The following is an 18,810-nucleotide window of genomic DNA, read 5'->3' on the forward strand; positions in this document are numbered from 1 at the left end:
TTTATTTTTATTTTTTAAAAATTTCATGAATACCTGCTAAATTCCTTAGGTGTCTTTCTCTTGAGCTTCTGCACAATTAGCTAATATTTAGCTAATTCTCTTTTGCAGTATTTATGTAATAACCTCCATTGGATTTTTATTGTGTGTGATGCATTAAAAGTTAGCTTTTCAGAATTTGGAAGAGGAAGCATTTATGATTTTAAAATGGTTTTGCCTTTCCTCAAGTCTTCTCTGTTGTTCCACGTTTGCTAACTGGCACTGATATGACCTAGACTGCCGTCATGTGTACAGTCCTTTGGTTCTAGATTATTTGAAATTTTCAATGGTGCCCAGCCTATAAGAGAGATTTAGATATTAACAAATTTAATAATAAAGATTTCAGTACTAAAATAAATATATGATCTCTGTCCTTTGTTTATTCGCTTACAGAATCAGTCTAGTTGAAAACAAATGAACTAGAAAATTGTATTTTATATTTTCTTATATAGGTAAAGAAAGACCTGTTCAGCCTTTGAAAACATCAAGAGACACTTCACCCTCAAGTTCTTCAGCAGTTGCTTCATCAAAGGTTTGTTGTATTTCTAAAATTAATTTAAAGAAGGATTACAAAGTAGATGAGATAGACTGTCTAGTACAGTGCTTTTATTCTTTACTATCATATCTTTAATTTGCTGCATTAAAATCTTGAGTTTTAAGTAACCATAACTTGAAAATAGCCACCAGAGTAAATGAGCAGTTTTCTTATGGAATTATTTCCACAGGTTATGCTAAAATTAGTACTTACTGTATGCCTTCTCATCTTGACAATACCTGAGTGGGAGATGGTGTATATTTGAGAGAATATGCTTTTATTTTGGAAGTGACCTAATTACTTGATTCTTGATAGTATATCATGTATTTTCTTCTGTTGTTAATTCATATAAAAATTCTATGATGTAGGTAAGTATGTTTCCATTCGAAGTTAAATAATTTTCTCAAATTATTTCACTGATGAGTTATCCGCAACATTTAAGAATACCTATACTTCTCAAACTCTTCCAAAAAATAAAAGAGGGTCAAACACTTCCAACATTGTTTTATGAGACTAGCATTATCCTGATATCAAAACCAGACAAGAACATTACAAGGAAAGAAAATTACAGGCCAATATCTCTGCAAAATCTCTTAGTCAGAATTTATCAAATCAAATTCATCAGCACATGATCAAGTGGGATTTATTCTAGGCATGCTAGGATGGTTCGGTATCTGCAGATCAATCAGTGTGATGCTGATTGATAGTGTTGTGTGATAAAATGAAGGATAAAAATCATAGTAGCATCTTACTAGATGCAGAAAAAGTATTTGATAAAATTTAATATAGTTTGATAAAAAGTCAACAAAGGGGGCATGAGGGAACATCCCTCAACAAAATAAAGGCTATATTTGTCAAGCCAACAGCCAACATCATTGTCAAAGCATTTACTCTAGGATCAGGAACAAGATAAGGATGCCCAGTCTCACCAGTTTTATTCAACATAATATTGGAAGTCCTAGCCAGAGCAATTAGGCAAGGAAAATAAATAAAAAGCATCCAAATTAGAAAGGAAGAAGTAAAACTGTCAAGATTTTCAGATTACATGATATTACATATAGAAGACACTAAAAAAGAAATAAAATCAAACAAGCAAGTGGGACCTAATTAAGCTTAAAAGCTTTTGCAGAACAAAGGAAACCATTAAGAAAATAAAAAGACGATCTACAAAATGGGAAAAATATTTGCAAATGGTATGACCAATAAGGACTTAATATACAAAGTATATAAATAGTTCATACACCTCAATATCAAAAAATAGACAGAAGACCTGAATAGGAATTTTTCCAAAGAAGACATACAGGCTAATAGGTACATGAAAAGATGCTCAACATTGCTAATTATTAGACAAATGCAAATCATAATCACAATGAGCTATTGCCTTGCACCATTTAAAATAGCTGTCATCAAAAAGTATACAAATAACAAATGTTTGAGAGTATATGGAGAAGAGGAAACTCTGTGTGCAATTGGTGAGAATGTAAATTGGAAAACAGTATAGGGATTCCTAAAAACAAAAAACAAAACAATAACTATCATATTATCTAGCAGTCTCCTTCCATGTACATAAGCAAAGTAAATGAAAACAGGGTGAACACATGGCCACTCCAAGAGTGCAAGGAAGCTCTGCACCCCTTTGTTTAGCCTTGCTTAAGAATCTTTTTATCATAAACTGCTTCCCATTAGGCACAAAATTCAGCCCATGTATCAACACTGGAAGGAGTTCAGCATCTGTCTGTCAGGATGCTTTCATTTGCCCATATGGCCACTTGCTCATACTAAGGAAAGGCCAAGATGGAAAGAGTAGAAAGACCCTAAACCCATCTCCTCGTAATAGCAAAATCACAATTTTCTATAGAACAATCATTGATGAGAAAGAGTGGGACCCACCAGAAAAGATCTTCTGCAACTAAAGACATAAAGAAGGAACCACAGCAAGAGAGGTAGGAAGAATGGACTCACAGTATAATAAAATCCCATACCCTTCAGGTCGACAACCCATGAAGGATAATTATATTGCAGAAGTCCTCCCACAGGAGTAAGAGTTCTGAGTCCTACATCAGGCCCCCAAGCCCAGGGTTCTGGCACCTTGAAGACAAGCTCCTAGAGCATTTGGCTTTGAAGGCCAGCCGTACTTAATTGCAGGAGGCCCACAGAAGTGGGGGAAATAGACACTTCACTCTTAAAGGAGGCACACAAAACCGCATGCATACCAGGATGCAGAGCAAAAGAAGTAATTTGATAGTTGCCTGTATAAGACATACCTGCTGATCCTGGAGAATCTCCTGGAGAGGCAGGGAGCAGCTGCGGCTCACCCTGGAGACATGAACACTGGTGGCAGACATATTGGGGAACATTCAAACACACAAACACTGTTTCTGGCTGCTACCATCTTGGCTCACTGGCACCAAGATCTGGTGCCAGTGACCCCTGAAGGGGTCAGTGCTGGGATTCCTCAGGCCAAACAACAAACTGGGTGGGAACACAACCCCACCCACCAACAGACAGGTTCTCTAAAGACTTCTTGACTCTATATCCACCTCTAGACATGCCCCTGGATATGTCCCTATCCAGCAAAGGGTCAAGAACCAGCTCTAACTACCAGTGGGTAGGCACCAACTCTTCCCACCAGGAATCCTGTACTAGTCTCTAGACTAACCTCACCCAATAGGGGAAAGACAGCAGAAGCAAGCCAGACCTACTGTGGGACCAGTTGTGCCCTTGCCTTGACCACAGCAGGCCAGCACAGCCTTCTGGACACCCTAGACCCCATACGCAACTGTTTTAGGAACTGGCCTCCCCACCTCAGTGATCAGAAATGAGCTCTGAGATCCCTGAACGCTGCAGCCAGACTCCAGAAATTGGTTCTGCCTGCCAGTAGTCTGGCATTAACCCTAGGATCTGACCTCACCCGCCAGTGGGTAGGCAACAGCTCCAGAGTCTTCAGAACTCTAACCCTGTTCAGTAGTGAGCCAGCACTAGCTCCAGGGCCCCCTAGGATTCTGCAGCCAGCTACCTTGTGACCAGGTACCACTAAACAGTAGCCAGCAGCATCTGCACAAGACAGGGCCTGGCAACCAACTGGATTAGGGGCCAACCAAGTCTACTAGACTTCCCACATTATCAGCCCACCATAACAGAAGGACCCGTGCCGCCTTCCTCAGGGGAATGCTCAGAGCATACAGCTCAGGTGGTGACACTGCTAGGACGCATAGGCCATCTCCCAGAGAACACCACTTTCCCAAGTTGGAGAAGTGTCACTGACCTCTCACATAGATAAAATACAAACAGCAGATTAGACAGAATGAGGCACCATAGGAATATGTTCTAGACAAATAAGATATAACCTCAGAAGAAGAATTTAAGTGAAGATTGGCAGTCTACCTGAAAAAGTTCAGAATAATGATCATAAAGATGATCAAAGAACTTGGGAGGAGAGTAGATGCATAGAGTGAGAAGTTAGAAGGTTTTTTTTTTTTAACAAACAGAAAATATAAAGAACAATCAGAGATGAAGAATACAATAGCTGAAATGAAAAATAGACTAGAAAGAATTAATATTAGATTAAATGATAGAGAAGAATAAGTCAGTGAGCTGGAAGAGAAAATAGTGGAAATGACTGCCAATGAATAGAACAAAGACAAAAAGAGACCTCTGGGACCACATGAAGCACATTAATATTCACATTATAGGGGCCTCAGAAGGAAAAGAGAGAGAAAGGACCTGAGAAAATTAAAGATAAAGTGAAAATATTAAAAGCAGCAAGGGAAATACAGCAAATAGCATACAGGGGACCTCCCATAAGACGATGGGAGCTGATTTTCCAACAGAAATTCTGCAGGCCAGAAGGGAGTGGCATGATATATTTAAAGGAAGGGAAAAACCTGCAACCAAGAATACTTTGTGCTTCCCTGGTGGCTCAGTGGCACAGAATCCACATGCCAATGCAGGAGACGTGGGTTCGATCCCTAGGTCAGAAAGATTCCCTGGAGAAGGAAATTGCAACCCACTCCAGTATTCTTGCCTGGGAAATTCCATGGACAGAGGAACCTGGTGGGCTATAATCAATGAGGTCACAAAAGAGTTGGACATGACTTAGTGACTAAACAACAATAAGAATACTTTACCCATTAAGGCTCTCATTCAGATCTGATGGTGAAATCAAAAGCTTTACAGGCAAGCAAAACTAAAGGAATTCAGCACCACTAAACCAGCTTTAAAACAAATGTTAAAGGAACTTCTCTAGGTGGGAAAAAACGACCACCACAGGATTACAAGAAAATTATGAAATGAAAAAGCTTACCAGTAAAGGCAAACATACTATAAAGGTAGAAAATCATCTACACACAAAGCTAGTAGGGAGGTTAAAAGACAAAAGTAGTAAAATCATTTGTATCCCCAATAAGCAATTAAGGTATACACAAGACAATTAGATATAAAATTAAAGACAGTAATCATGAAGTGAGGAGAGTACAAACAGGGCCTTAAAAATGCATTTGAAATTAGGAGATCAGCAACTTGATATATTGCTATAAAGAAGTCTCATTATAACCACAAACCAAAAAAATCTATAAAATATGTACAGACAAGAAAAAGAAATCCAAACATAATACTAACAATAGTCATCAAATCACAAGAGAAGAGAACAAAAGAAGGGGGAAAAAAGACCTAAAACAGCAAAATTACAGTAAGAATATATATAGATAACTATCTTAAATGTAAATAAACTAAATGTTCCACCCAAAGACATAGGGTGGCTGCATAGATACAATAAGACCCATATATATGCTGTGTACAAAAGACTAACTTCAGGTATAGAGTTACATACAGACTGAAAGGGAGGGGATAGAGAAAGGTATTCCATGCAAATGGAAATTAAAAGAAAGCTGGAGTAGCAAATACTTATATCAGACAAAACAGACTGTAATGAAGACTAACAGGAGACAAAGAAGGACACTATATAGGGCTCAAAGGGCCAATCCAAGAAGAAGATATAACAATTGTAAATATGTATGTACCCAACATTCGAGGAACTCAGTGTATAAGGCAAATATTAACAGACACAAAAGGAAAAATTGACAATTATTGTAGGGGAGTTTAACACCCTACTTATTAGGTTGGCGAAAAAGTAATTGCAATTCGGACCATGAATTTTAAATTGTTATAATGAGGCTTGAATACATTTTTATTGATCAAAATAGAAACCATTACAAAAAACACATTTTTGCCAGCGAGAGATAAGTTTGTTAATTCCTGGAGCACAAAATCCATGTTTCAGGATTCAACAAATTCTTGGAAAGCACTTTCTGCCTCTTCTTTGTTCTGGAGGCTTTGGAGCTGCTGCTTGGTCTAACCAGTGAGCTGGTCATCACTGATTGTTGTGTGAAATCCACTTGTTTCACATCACAATCTGATCTAGAAATAGTTAATGGTTGTTTCATAGAATAAGAGAAGATGACATGTCAAAATGACATTTTTTTTTTTTGCTTTTTGGTCAGCTTATGAGACACCCACTTATTGAACTTTTTCACCTTTCCAATTTGCTCCAAATGCTGAATGACCATATAGTGGTTGATGTTAAGTTCTTAGGCAACTTCTCATGTAGTTGTAAGAGGATCAACTTTGATGATCCTTTCAGTTGGTCGTTGTCAACTTGCAATGACTGGCCACTGCACTCCTCATCTTCAGAACTCTTGTCTCCTTTGCAGAACTCCTTGAGCCACCACTGCATTGTATGTTTGTTAGTTCCTGGGCCAGATGTGGTGTTGATACTGCAAGTTGTCTCCAGTGCTTTCCTTTGAACTCAAATAAGAAAATCGCTTGAATTTGATTTTTGTCTAACATCATTTCCCTAGTCTAAAATAAATATAAAATAAACATAAAATAAACAGCAATAAGTCATTAGTAATAAAGCATAAAGCAAGAAATGCACATTAAAATAATGTATAACATAACCACATTTAAGAATGTATTCCAGTATCAAATTGCAGAGTTCAACAGTGCAAAACCAAAATTACTTTTGCACCAACTTTAATACATCAATTGACAGATCATCTAGACAGAAAATCAGTAAGGGAACACAGACCTTAAATATAATACATTAGACAAAAAGGACTTGATTGATATTTATAGAGCATTCTATCTGAAAGCACCAGAATACACATTGTTTTCAAGTGTTAAATGGCGCATTCTCCAAAATGGATTGCTAGCTAGGCCACAAAACAAGCCTTAGTAAATTTAAGAACATTGAAATCATATCAAGCATCCTTTCTGACCACAAGGATATGAGAGTAGAAATCAACTACAAGAAAAAAACCTACAAAAAACAAAGACATATTGGAGGCAAAACAATAAGCCATTAAAGGGCCAATGGATCACTGAAAAAATCAAAGGAAATTAAAACAGTATCTCAGGTAGAGATCTGCTTTTTTTTTTTTTTTTTGGACTTTGCTGCATGGCTTGCAGGATCTTAGTTCCCTGACTAGGGATTGAATTCATGCCACAACAGTGAAAGCCTTAAATCCTAACCACTAGGCCACCAGGGAACTCCCTTGCATTTCTGTGTTCATTGTAGTGTTATTTGCTATAGCCAAAATGTGGAAACAGTCTAACTGGCCCTCAATGAATGAATGGATAAAGGAAGTATGGGGGGTGTGTGTGTGTGTGTGTGTGTGTAATTTATTTATATATATGTGAATATTATTCAACCATGAAAAAGGAGGGCATCTTACCATTTGTGACAACATGGATGGACTTTGAGGGCATTATGCTAAGTAAAAGAAGCCAGATGGACAAACATGAGTATTGCATGATCTCATTTATATGTGGAATCTAAAGAAGGCAAATTCACAGAAAGAAGGGTGGTTACCAGCCTCTGGAGGATGATAGGCAAGGGGAACTGTTGTCAGAGATTATAAACTTGAAGCTACAATGTGTATCAGTTCTGGGTATCTAATGTATAACATAGTTTTGTAGTTAACAATACTCTTGTTATAATTGAAATTTGCTAATAGATTTTTAATGTTCTAACTACAAAGAAGAGATACAAATTGTGTCATCATGAAAGTATTAGCTAACACTATGGCTGTGATTATGTTGCAATAAAAAAGTAGGTAGATATCTCCATTTTATGGCAAGGCTTAGGTGTTAAATAATTTTCTCAAGGACATGACTAGTCTTCACTGCATCATTCTTCACAGGCCTTCCTTCCCAGCATTCCTAAACGTGTTGAAAAGATGATTCATGGTTCTGATCCTCACAATTTTAAATTTGTGGTGTTGCTGAGATTCTCTCCACCAGCCTCCCACATTCTTTCTCTTTCCATGACTGTCGTTACTTTTCTTCTCTTTTTTCTCCACTTCTTTTTGGTTTCTGTCTTTAGTATGTCTGGCTTTTCTGTAAGAATAGGTATCATCTGGTGGGCTATGCTGGTGTTCACAGGGCATCTGCTTCTCTGCCTCAAATAAAAAAAAGAAAAATGTGTTTTTGTGGCGACTTGTGTCTTTGGAGCTTTCCCAGAACTCTGAGGATGCTAGAATGGTGGATTTTTGAATAGAAAAGGTTGATTTTTATTTTTTATTTTTTTACCATATCAAGGATTCTTTACCCATCTGAAACACTGGCTTGTTTTGTGTGTGTGTGTGTGTGTTTGGTTATATAGGAAAGAATGAAGAAGAAAAATAGTACTTCCCATAATTTAAATATGATGATATTTGAGATATTTATCTCCCTTTAACTATAATATGGTGTTTCAAATCATAAAATATGATGCTGTTAAAGTGCTGCACCCAATATGTCAGCAAATTTGGAAAACTCAGCAGTGGCCACAGGACTGGAAAGCGTCAGTTTTCATTCCAGTCCCAAAGAAAGGCAATGCCAAAGAATGTTCAAACTACCACACAATTGCACTCATCTCACATGCTAGTGAAGTCATGCTCAAAATTCTCCAAGCCGGGCTTCAACAGTATGTCAACTGAACCGAGAACTTCCAGATGTTTAAGCTGAATTTAGAAAAGGCAGAGGAACCAGAGATCAAATTGTCAACATCTGTTGGATCCTAGAAAAAGCAAGAAATTCCAGAAAAACATCTGCTTCTGCTTCATTGACTACGCTAAAGCCTTTGACTGTGTGGATCACAACACACTGTGGGAAATTCTTCAGGAGATGGGAATACCAGACCACCTTACCTGCCTCCTGAGAAATCTGTATGCAGGTCAAAAAGCAATAGTTAGAACCAGACATGGAACAATGGACTGGTTCCAAATTGGGAAAGGAGTACGTCAAGGTGGTATCTTGTCACCCTGCTTATTTAACTTATATGCAGAATACATCATGCGAAATGCCAGACTGGATGAAGCACAAGCTGGAATCAAGATTTCTGGGAGTAAGAATTCTGCATATCAGTAACCTCAGATATGCAGATGTACCAACTTTATGGCAGAAAATGAATAAGAACTAAAGAGCCTCTTGATGAAAGTTAAAGAGGAGAGTCAAAATGCTGGCTTAAAACTCAGTGTTCAGAAAACAGAAGATAATGGCATCTGGTCTCATCACTTCATGGCAAATAGATGGGGAAACAATGGAAACAGTGATAGACTTTATTTACCTGGGCTCCAAAATCACTCTAGATGGTGACTGCAGCCATGAAATTAAAAGACACTTGTTTCTTAGAAGAAAAGCTATGACAAATCTAGAGAGCATATTAAAAAGCAGAGATATTACCTTGCAGACAAAGGTCCATCTAGTCAAAGCTGTGGTTTTTCTAGTACTCATGTATGGATGTGAGAATTGGACTGTAAAGAAAGCTGAGTGCCGAAGAATAGATGCTTTTGAACTGTGGTGTTGGAGAAGACTCTTGAGAGTCCCCTGGACAGCAAGGAGATCCAACCAGTCCATCCTAAAGGGAATCAGTCCTGAATATTCATTGGAAGGACTGATGCTGAAGCTGAAGCTCTAATACTTTGGCCACCTAATGGGAACAACTGACTCACTGGAAAAGACCCTAATGCTGGGAATGATTGAAAACAGAAGAAGGGGACGACAGAGGATGAGATGGTTGGATGGCGTCACTGACTTGATGGACATGAGTTTGAGCAAGCTCTAGGAGTTGTTGGTGGACAGAGAAGCCTGGCGTGCTGCAGTCCATGGGGTCACAAAGAGGCAGACATGACTGAGCGACTGAACTGAGCTGAATAATGTGATGTGAATATAAGTTACAGCATAAGACTTTGTATGTGACGAAATATATTTTAACCATAAAATCCATCCCTAGCATGGCAGCATAGTCACACTGTGTCTGTTGTGTTGAACTGTAGCCATGGAGCAAGCAGCTCCTGACCCTGGGCAACTTTTGCAACATGCACACCTAGAGCCCTTGGACCACTCCAACTGACACTGGGCTGGAGTCTGTGGTGGATGAGGAAGCAGAAGGAATGAGGGCCCTGGGGATGGCAGGGTAACACAAATTTGGTTTTGGTTCAGGAAGATAGAAATTAGTGTTTTTGAAGCAGAAAAGTGAGCTGGAAGAAATGCCATGAACATGCAAGAAATGTAAACTGCTTACTTCATTGAACCAAGATTGGTTGAACATAGAGATCATCAGAGTGTTCTAACGGACTCACTATGGAGGCAGCATAGTGAATTTGAGTTGTTGAGAAACTACCTTTTAGTTTACTATTCACATATTGTTGTGCCATGTCTACCAGAAAAAAGGGTGGAATTTGTTCGGCATATACTCTCTGCTGACAAAATGGACCTGAATTTTTTGGACAGACATGGAAGCAATTTAGAAAACTTCCTCTTGAGAATTGGTTCACATCCCATCCTTTATAGAGACAGGCTCTTCTGTTTTTAACAGAGGAATGTAACTGGAAGGAGACTGTAAATGTAACTGGATTTCAGCTGAAAGCAGACTCAGGTTGAAAATGCTTTAATGCAACATTCAGAGTGAAAAACCCAGACAAGATTTACTGAATTAAAACACTGCAGTGATGAACTACAGTCTGTCATCTCATAACTTCTTTGAGTCAGGGCTAGAGTAGTAGATTGACTGCATGGTTTATATAAAGTGCATGGAAATTATGGGCAAGTTTTCAGTGAGTGAAGTGCCACAGTAAAAGAAATGGGTGATGGACTGCAGAGTGCTGGTCATCACATGGATGTGCATGCATGTTCTGTTGATGATATTTTGGAAGATAAAGAACATTATGCAGATCAGTTAAAGGAGTATCCTTTTCATACAGAAGTACTGCAGGTGTGTGCAGGAAACATGACTTAACATAGTATGACTTGGAGATGGCTGCTAAGGACTTAGCATCCAAGAAGCAGCAACATGAGGAGCTCGCTACCGGGACCGTGAGAACATTTTCTTTGAAGGGAATGACTACCAAACTCTTTGGTCAAGAAACTCCAGAGCAAAGAGAAGCCAGAATAAAGATGCTAGAAGAACGAATACGTGAAGGAGAACAACAACTTCAGTCTAAAAATCTGGAAGGCAGAGAATTTGTCTTGGGTTGATATTTAATGCTTGGGCTGATATTTAATGCTTCAAAGAACAAAAGAACTGTGATTTAAAGGAGGCCCTCATAAGCTATGCAGTCATGCAGATCAGTATGTGCAAAAAGGGAATTCAAGTTTGGACCAATGCTAAAGAATGCTTTAGCAAGATGTAATCCTGTGAAATGAATTTCTCTTCAACTGAAGTACCCCAAAACAGAAGCCCAAGTAAATTAAAAAAAAATCAAGTTGTTACTGAGCATACACAAAAATACACAGTAAGTTGAGAAATTCAACTTTGTTTGATTTTGTTGTAGTTGTATTAATATAGCACAAAGGGATGTGTTTTAATGAAGATTAAATATTCTAATTTGAGGTTTTGGGGACTGGTGCGGATTCTAAAATGTTAATTAGATAAAATAGCCAACAGATTGTCGCTTCTGAACCAGTGACTGAATATCAAGGTATTAGGTCATTTCCAGATGTTCGTTTCAGTGCCTGCTGCTTCAGATCTGCTCATGTGGGGAGTTTTTCCCTAAGATTAAATCTTATCTTGATTTGGTAAGACCCACTAATCTCTCATAAGGGGTTAGTTTTTCTTGCCTTATAGTTGAGCTGTTTGATTTGATAAAGCTCAGCTGAAACTTAGTGTAAAATCTAAGTTATTTCTCCCACATTCATTAATGCCTCCAAACATTACATGCACTAGACAATGCCTTCAATGTGGATTTTACCAGAATTTTGATACTGGTCAAAAATTTTATACTCCCAACAAAGAAGACTCAACTTCTTAGATGTATAGTGGAATACATTGTTATGATCTAGGAATTGCTATATAGAAAGTTTTGAGTATGTGAAGTATAAGCATTAAATTCTCAGATAATTCTTAGCCTCATTGATGAGCCTAAATTTTCTCTGCTTGGCCCTCTATACATGGTATTTCAGGGTACAAGATATAGCATTTCAATGTAAAAGATACATGTAGTGAACATATGTGTTAAGATCTTTATTATGAACATCCTTTTTTATTGCTTGGCTGTAATTTTTATAAAGATAAATTGTATTGCTTTTGTGTGTGTGTATGTGTTTGTGGTATATATTCAGAAGACAAGCATCCTTGGTATGTTGCTAGCTTTGTAAAACCCTATGTGTGTACTTATTATTACTAATTATGTAAAAAAAATTTTTCAGTGGTTTAGCATTTGACTTTTTTACGTTTGCAATGTTGCTGAATTTTTTGCTGTTTGCCAAACTTATGAAATAAATAAATGAAGTATTATGTTGATTTAAAAAAAATCCAACTCGAATGGATTTTAGATGTTTTCTTTTCTTTTCCTTATGAATTGGAAAAGAACAGCTTCCTGTGTCCTTTTCCCAGGGTTACATGCTAATTTTATTTTCTATTAATTTTTTACATGCTAGCTTTATTACCTAGATTTTCTGATATGGTGGAAGACTTTTGCTTTTAAACATTATGGTTGCTGTCATGTAGGAATAATTCTTCAGAGTTTATTTTCTGCTGTTTTAAGTTACTTTCAAATGAGTTTTTCAAGTGTATAGACTTAATAATGGTTGAATAGAAGGATTCATTTGAAAGATTTTGCTTCCTTCTTCACTAGAGATAGCTTATAATGTTTTATTTTGTTTTGTTTTTGCTCTATAACTTTCTCTTCAAAACAGGTACCAAAAAGAGGTATACATTAAAAAATATATGTGTATCTAATTGTTTAAAAAGCTTTTTAGTGTTATTAATAAGTAATATTATAATAAAGGTATCGCTTATATCTTTTAAATTTTATGTATGGGTAGGGCTTTGGAGTAAGATATTTAGTCTCACCCAGTGGCCATGGAAACACTCGATGTAGACACATTGTGATTATTTTCCAGTAAATATTACAGATGGCAGTCCAGTTTTTTGGTGAATTGAATAAGGTATTGAAGGAGGTCAGGGCCTTGCACATCTAGAAGACCTGGTCTTAAGTTCCAGTTTAGCGTTTATTGGTAACTGTGTATAAATCAGTAACATATTGACATTCAGTTTTTTGGTTTATAAGTTTGTGATGATAAAGTCTACTGAGCTACTTTCATGGAATTCCATTTAATTAAAATACCTAATTTTTGGTTTGCGTATATGTACTTTATAAACAGTAGTATACGATAACTTGGGTTTTCAAATTTTTTTTCTACTTATAGTTTTACTATAGCAAAAGAATACAGATTAGAAGAAAAAAAAGGAAGATACACACAGGGCAAGATTTGGAATGTCCCATAAATGAAGCTTCTAGTTGTCCTTTCTCTGTGGAGTCCAGACCCATTACCTCCCCCGGCAGCATACTCAAAATGTATTTCCAACTTGGTAGCTTGCCTGATTCAGTCTCTAGAATTTTTATTGAGGCTTCATTCCATGAACATTATTTGTTGTATTGTTGCCCATACGGTTGAACTCAGCTTCCAACTTCCTTTCCCAGAGCTTGGGTTGGTGTGTCTTTACCCAAAGCGCTATTAAACCTTTAAGGGTTTGTCTTTTTGGCACTGCTAGCCAACATGGGGACTTTTTCTGCCACTGTCATCTGGAGGAGGTGTGTTTAGGAAGAGTGATACAACTTTACAGAAGAGATGAAGATGAAATTAAACTCCCAAGCATTACACTAGATGCTTTCAGGTCTGTTACCTCTCTTGATTCTCACAACTGCTTTATTTGAGCATGAATATAATATTAGTAACCCCTATTTTGTAAATGAGAAAACCAAGGCTCACAGTATCATAAGATATGTATATAAAATCATCTACCCTCCCTAATGATGAAACTGCTATTAAACCCAGCCATAGCATATCTGGACTTTTCTGTTGCATTAATTAGGAATTTACCTTGATGAAATTTTGTCATTATTTATTTCATTGAATATAATTAAACATATAAAGTTGGACTCACTATAATGTCTATATATTCTATAAATTGTATAGTGTATTAGTTAATTGTCAGTGTCTTTTGTTTCATTCATTAGATGAATTTCTAAAGCTTTATATAAATGAAATTAGGAGTCACGTCTAGTCTATGTCCCAGACAAAAGGCAACTTAAAGAAGTTCTGTTTATTTTTGAAAAAGTAAAGAATATACGTGTTCGTTATATAAATTTGAATGCTTATATGATTTTAAGCATTAAGTGGGATATACTTCCTGATGTATTTGAAATTTAAAAACCCTTGAGAATTGTAACAGAACCTTTCTTTTGTTTTTATTAGGTATTAGATAAACCCAGTAGGCTAACTGAAAAGGAACTTGCTGAAGCTGCAAGCAAGTGGGCCGCTGAAAAGCTAGAGAAGGCAGATGAAAGTAACTTACCTGAAATTTCTGAGTATGAGGTAAGGCATAATTTCTTCTGTATTTGCCTGGATTTTAAATTATAGATGAAATTTTGGTTTCTTCTAGTGTTTTAAAATATGTTTAGGGAAAATGTCCTCATGAATTACTAAATTTTACCACACATAATAATAATATGAATATGAATTACTCTGAATTCAGTAATTATACTATGTCTGAATGTCTCTAGTAGTTTAAAAGTGTAAGAATGGTATAAATGTGGAGTATTATTAGGAAGATGCAGTATTTATATATGCTGCTTTTATGAGCTTTTAAAAGTATTTCTAGACATGCTAAGCCACCAGTCATAAATCAGTGAATTCAGAACAAAAATATAATTAATTAAACCTTGGATCTGGGTTATATTTATATTGCATGTTATACTCTATGCAAATTTTTTCATATATATCCCAAGAAATGCAATTATGCATTGTTGGGTCTACCTGTGATTTTTGATGAATCCTGAGTACCAAAAAATGAGAACATTTTTGGGTCCACAGAATATGCTTTATAAAATGTTTGCATTAAAATATTGGAAATGTACTGAAAAATTTTTTTGTAACCTGTAAAAGAAATACAGATATTTTGTGGGCACAGTTAACCTTCTAGATTCAGGATTTGTTACTAGAGGAATTATTTTGACATGGCAGAGAATATAAAAATCTCTGTACCATGATAGATTATATTTGGAAGAGATTTCTGACTTTATATTTTTGAATGCCTTTTAAGACAGGTCCTCTGATAAAAGAGATGAAACGGAATTCAATGTATAAACTCTATACCTATGTGCATCTTAATACACTGTGGAAAGACCTTTCCAAAGTAACTAATATACACTGATCATAGAAAGTACAAATCAGTACAAACCCTATCAGTGCTTATAGAAACAGAGCCTTTCTTTTTTAAAATGCTGATGTGTGACTGTCATTTAGCTATCAGTTTTTCTTACATAGGCCAAAGTTTCCTTGTTACTGTAGAGATAATAATAGATATTTATGCATATTTTCAAGTTAGTATCAAAAATATCAAGCTGTGTCTCTTTGGTACCTCTCTAGCGCTATTTTTTTAAATTTATTTATTTATTTTAATTGGAGACTGATTACTTTACAATATTGTAATGGTTTTTGCCATACATTGACATGAATCAGCCATGGATGTACGTGTGTCCCCCATCCTGAACCTCCCTCCCACCTCCCTCCCCATCCCATCCCTCAGGGTCATCCCAATGGCATGGCCTTGAGTGCCCTGTCTTATCCATCGAACCTGGACTGTTGATCTATTTCACATATAGTAATATACATGTTTCACTGCTATTCTCTCAAATCATCCCACCCTTGCCTTCTCCCACAGAGTCCAAAAGTCTGTTCTGTACATCTGTGTTGCTTTTGCTGTCTCATATACAGAGGCATCATTACCATCTTTCTAAATTCCATATATACGTGTTAATATACTGTATTGGTGTTTTTCTTTCTGGCTTACTTCACTCTGTTTAATAGGCTCCAGTTTCATCTACCTCATTAGAATGGATTCAAATGTATTCTTTTTAATAGCTGAGTAATATTCCATTGTATATATGTACCACAGCTTTCTTACCCATTCGTCTGCCAATGGACATCTTGGTTGCTTCCATGTCCTTGCTATTGTAAACAGTGCTGCGATGAACATCAGGGTACACGTGTCTCTTTGAATTCTAGTTTCCTTGCTGTGTATGCCCAGCAGTGGGATTTCTGGGTCATATGGCAGTTCTATTTCCAGTTTTTTAAGGACTCTCTACACTGTTCTCCATAGTGGTTGTACTAGTTTGCATTCCCACCAACAGTGTAAGAGGGTTCCCTTTTCTCCGCACCTTCTCCAGCATTTATTGTTTGTAGACTTTTTGATAGCAGCCATTCTGACCAGCGTGAGATGGTACCTCATTGTGGTTTTGATTTGCGTTTCTCTGATAATGAATGATGTTGAGCATCTTTTCATGTGTTTGTTAGCCATCTGTATGTCTTCTTTGGAGAAATGTCTATTTAGTTCTTTGGCCCATTTTTTTATTGGGTTGTTTATTTTTCTGGAATTGAGCTGCATGAGCTGTCTAGCACTATTTCAAAGTATGAAGAGTATTACATTTAATAGGGTCATTTACTATTTTCCTTAAGAATTTAATCGTTTTTATATTAATAATAGAAATATGTACTTTAAAGTTGCTGATTTGGATGTCTGATAATTTTTCTCAGAGTAATTAAACCAAAACTTCCAAAAAATACTTAGTTATTTGTTTTCTAAATATAGTATCTTCAACTGTTGTTGTTGTTTAGTCACTAAGTCATATATGACTCTTCTGTGATCCCATGGACTATAGCACACAAGGCTCCTCAGTGTGTGACATTTTCCAGGCGAAAATACTAGAGTGTATGGCCATTTCCTTCTTTACAGGATCTTCTCAACGGGATCAAACCCACGTCTCCTGCATTGGCAAGCAGATTCTTTACCACTGAGTCACCAGGAAAGCCCACATATCTTCAGTTAGCAAAGCTATTATTAAGATATATTCATTCTCCCTCCTTGTCATTTTGATATTTCTTAATTTAAAAAATCAAATCCCACTGGCCTTCAAAGTCAAATTCCCTGGGGGTTCTCAGTCCCTTTGCTGGATCCCCAGCTTGGGAAATCTGTTGTGGGCCCTAGAACTTTCACAACAGTGTGAGAACTTCTTTGGCAAAATTGTTCTCCAGTTTGTGGGTTGTCTGCTTGGTGGCTCTTTGGTGGGGTTCACATGCTGCACCTCCCAGATCTGCTGTAGCCAGAGCCCCTGTCCCCACAGCAGGCCACAGATGGCCCATGCCTCTGCAGGAGACACCCAAACACACAAAGGCAGGTCTGGCTGGGTCTCTTGTGGGGTCCAAAATCACTGCAGATGGTGACTGCAGCCATGAAATTAAAAGACATTTGCTCCTTGGAAGAAAAACTTTGACAAACCTAGACAGCATATTAAAAAGCAGAGACATTACTTTACTGACAAAAATCCATACAGTCAAAGCTATGGTTTTTCCAGTAGTCATGTATGCTGTGAGAGTTGGACCATAAACAAGGCTGCACAATGAATTGATGCTTTTGAACTGTGGTGTTGGACTCTTGAGAGTCCCTTGGACAGCAAGGAGATCAAACCAGTGAATCCTAAAGGAAATCAGTCCTGAATATTCATTGGAAGGACTGATGCTGAAGCCGAAGCTCCAATACTTTGGCCACTTGATAGGAAGAACTGACTCATTGGAAAAGACCTTGATGCTGGGAAAGATTGAAGGTAGGAGTTCGAGAAGGGGATGACAGAGGATGAGATGGTTGAATGGCATCACCAACTCAGTGGACATGAGTTTGAGCAAGCTCCAGGAGAAGCCTGGCGTGCTGCAGTCCATGGGGTCGCAAAGAGTTGAACATGACTGAGCAACTGAACTGAACTGAAATTTAAAAAAATCTTACTATCCATCTTTTCCAGGTTTTGATTATTTGTTTATAGTCTTTTTTCATTTCTTGACTGGATCTCGACTCTGAATAGTCAGTGACATTGGGGCTTGAAAGATGTTTTTCTAGTACTCTTGTTTTTTCTCTATAATGTGCCCAGAATTTGCTAGAGTTTTGAATTAATGAGAAGTCAGGAATCCTAAAATCTGTGTGTGGAGCCATAGGTCAGAGGTGATTTTCTGTTGGAGCAAAGGCAAGGTAAGAGTACTGTTGAAATTACCGTAGTATGTTTGTTAGTTGGCGTACGTCATTAGTGTTGTACAGCATCAGTCTTGTAGCGTTGTCTGAAAAGTTCTTCAAGTTTTGTTGATACTTTTCCATACTGGAGCAAAGGCATTTGGGAAATTCTTAGGATACTCTGTCTTTTGGGCAAGGATAGTCACATTTGTTTTTAGGCAGTTGTTAAATAGTTGCTCATTTCAGTGATTCTTTTTTTTTTTTTTTGAGATATAGACTTTTTAAGAATGTTAGCCTTGGTTCTATAAACTCTTATTTGATTTGAGGTGGAAAGACCTTGATGCCAGGGAAGAGTTTTGCATGGTTCTCTCTGTTCATGTGTTTAGTGACAGTCTTTATATTAACTGTCAAGAGAAGAGATTAAATATTTAGGTTTCCAGTTTGTCTTCTCTTGCTGTCATCAATATAGTTTTAAACAAGTTGGTTGGGAGACCATGTAGTTTATATATAGGTAGTCAGTGAAGTTGAAGATAAATTTAGTGCTATGCTTAAGTATCAGGAATATTAGTGTTCACTATTCTGTTCAGGTTTTTACTTTTACCTTTTGGACTCTAATAGGGAATTTCTGAAAGTATTTGATAGAATGATAGTTCTGAACAGTCTTAGTGACTTGAGGAAGAACAAAAAAGATTCTATTGGT

The 18,810-nt window shown here is 37.0% G+C and overlaps 1 protein-coding gene and 1 pseudogene across 21 annotated transcripts in view; both read left to right on the plus strand.

Annotated features, from left to right (window-relative positions):
* Positions 1 to 18,810, plus strand: part of PPHLN1 (periphilin 1) — a 170,501-nt gene that overhangs the window by 84,209 nt on the left and 67,482 nt on the right. For all 21 annotated transcript variants that reach the window (XM_055581085.1, XM_055580905.1, XM_055581033.1 and 18 more), the window contains 2 exons: positions 489 to 568; positions 14,309 to 14,428. In XM_055581085.1, the coding sequence (XP_055437060.1) occupies positions 489 to 568; positions 14,309 to 14,428 (200 nt within the window). The remainder of the gene's footprint in view (positions 1 to 488; positions 569 to 14,308; positions 14,429 to 18,810) is intronic.
* Positions 8,251 to 12,687, plus strand: LOC129652367 (sorting nexin-4-like; annotated as a pseudogene).

The sequence above is a fragment of the Bubalus kerabau genome, chromosome 1 (genome assembly GCF_029407905.1).
Source record: "Bubalus kerabau isolate K-KA32 ecotype Philippines breed swamp buffalo chromosome 1, PCC_UOA_SB_1v2, whole genome shotgun sequence".
Lineage (NCBI taxonomy): Eukaryota > Metazoa > Chordata > Mammalia > Artiodactyla > Bovidae > Bubalus > Bubalus kerabau.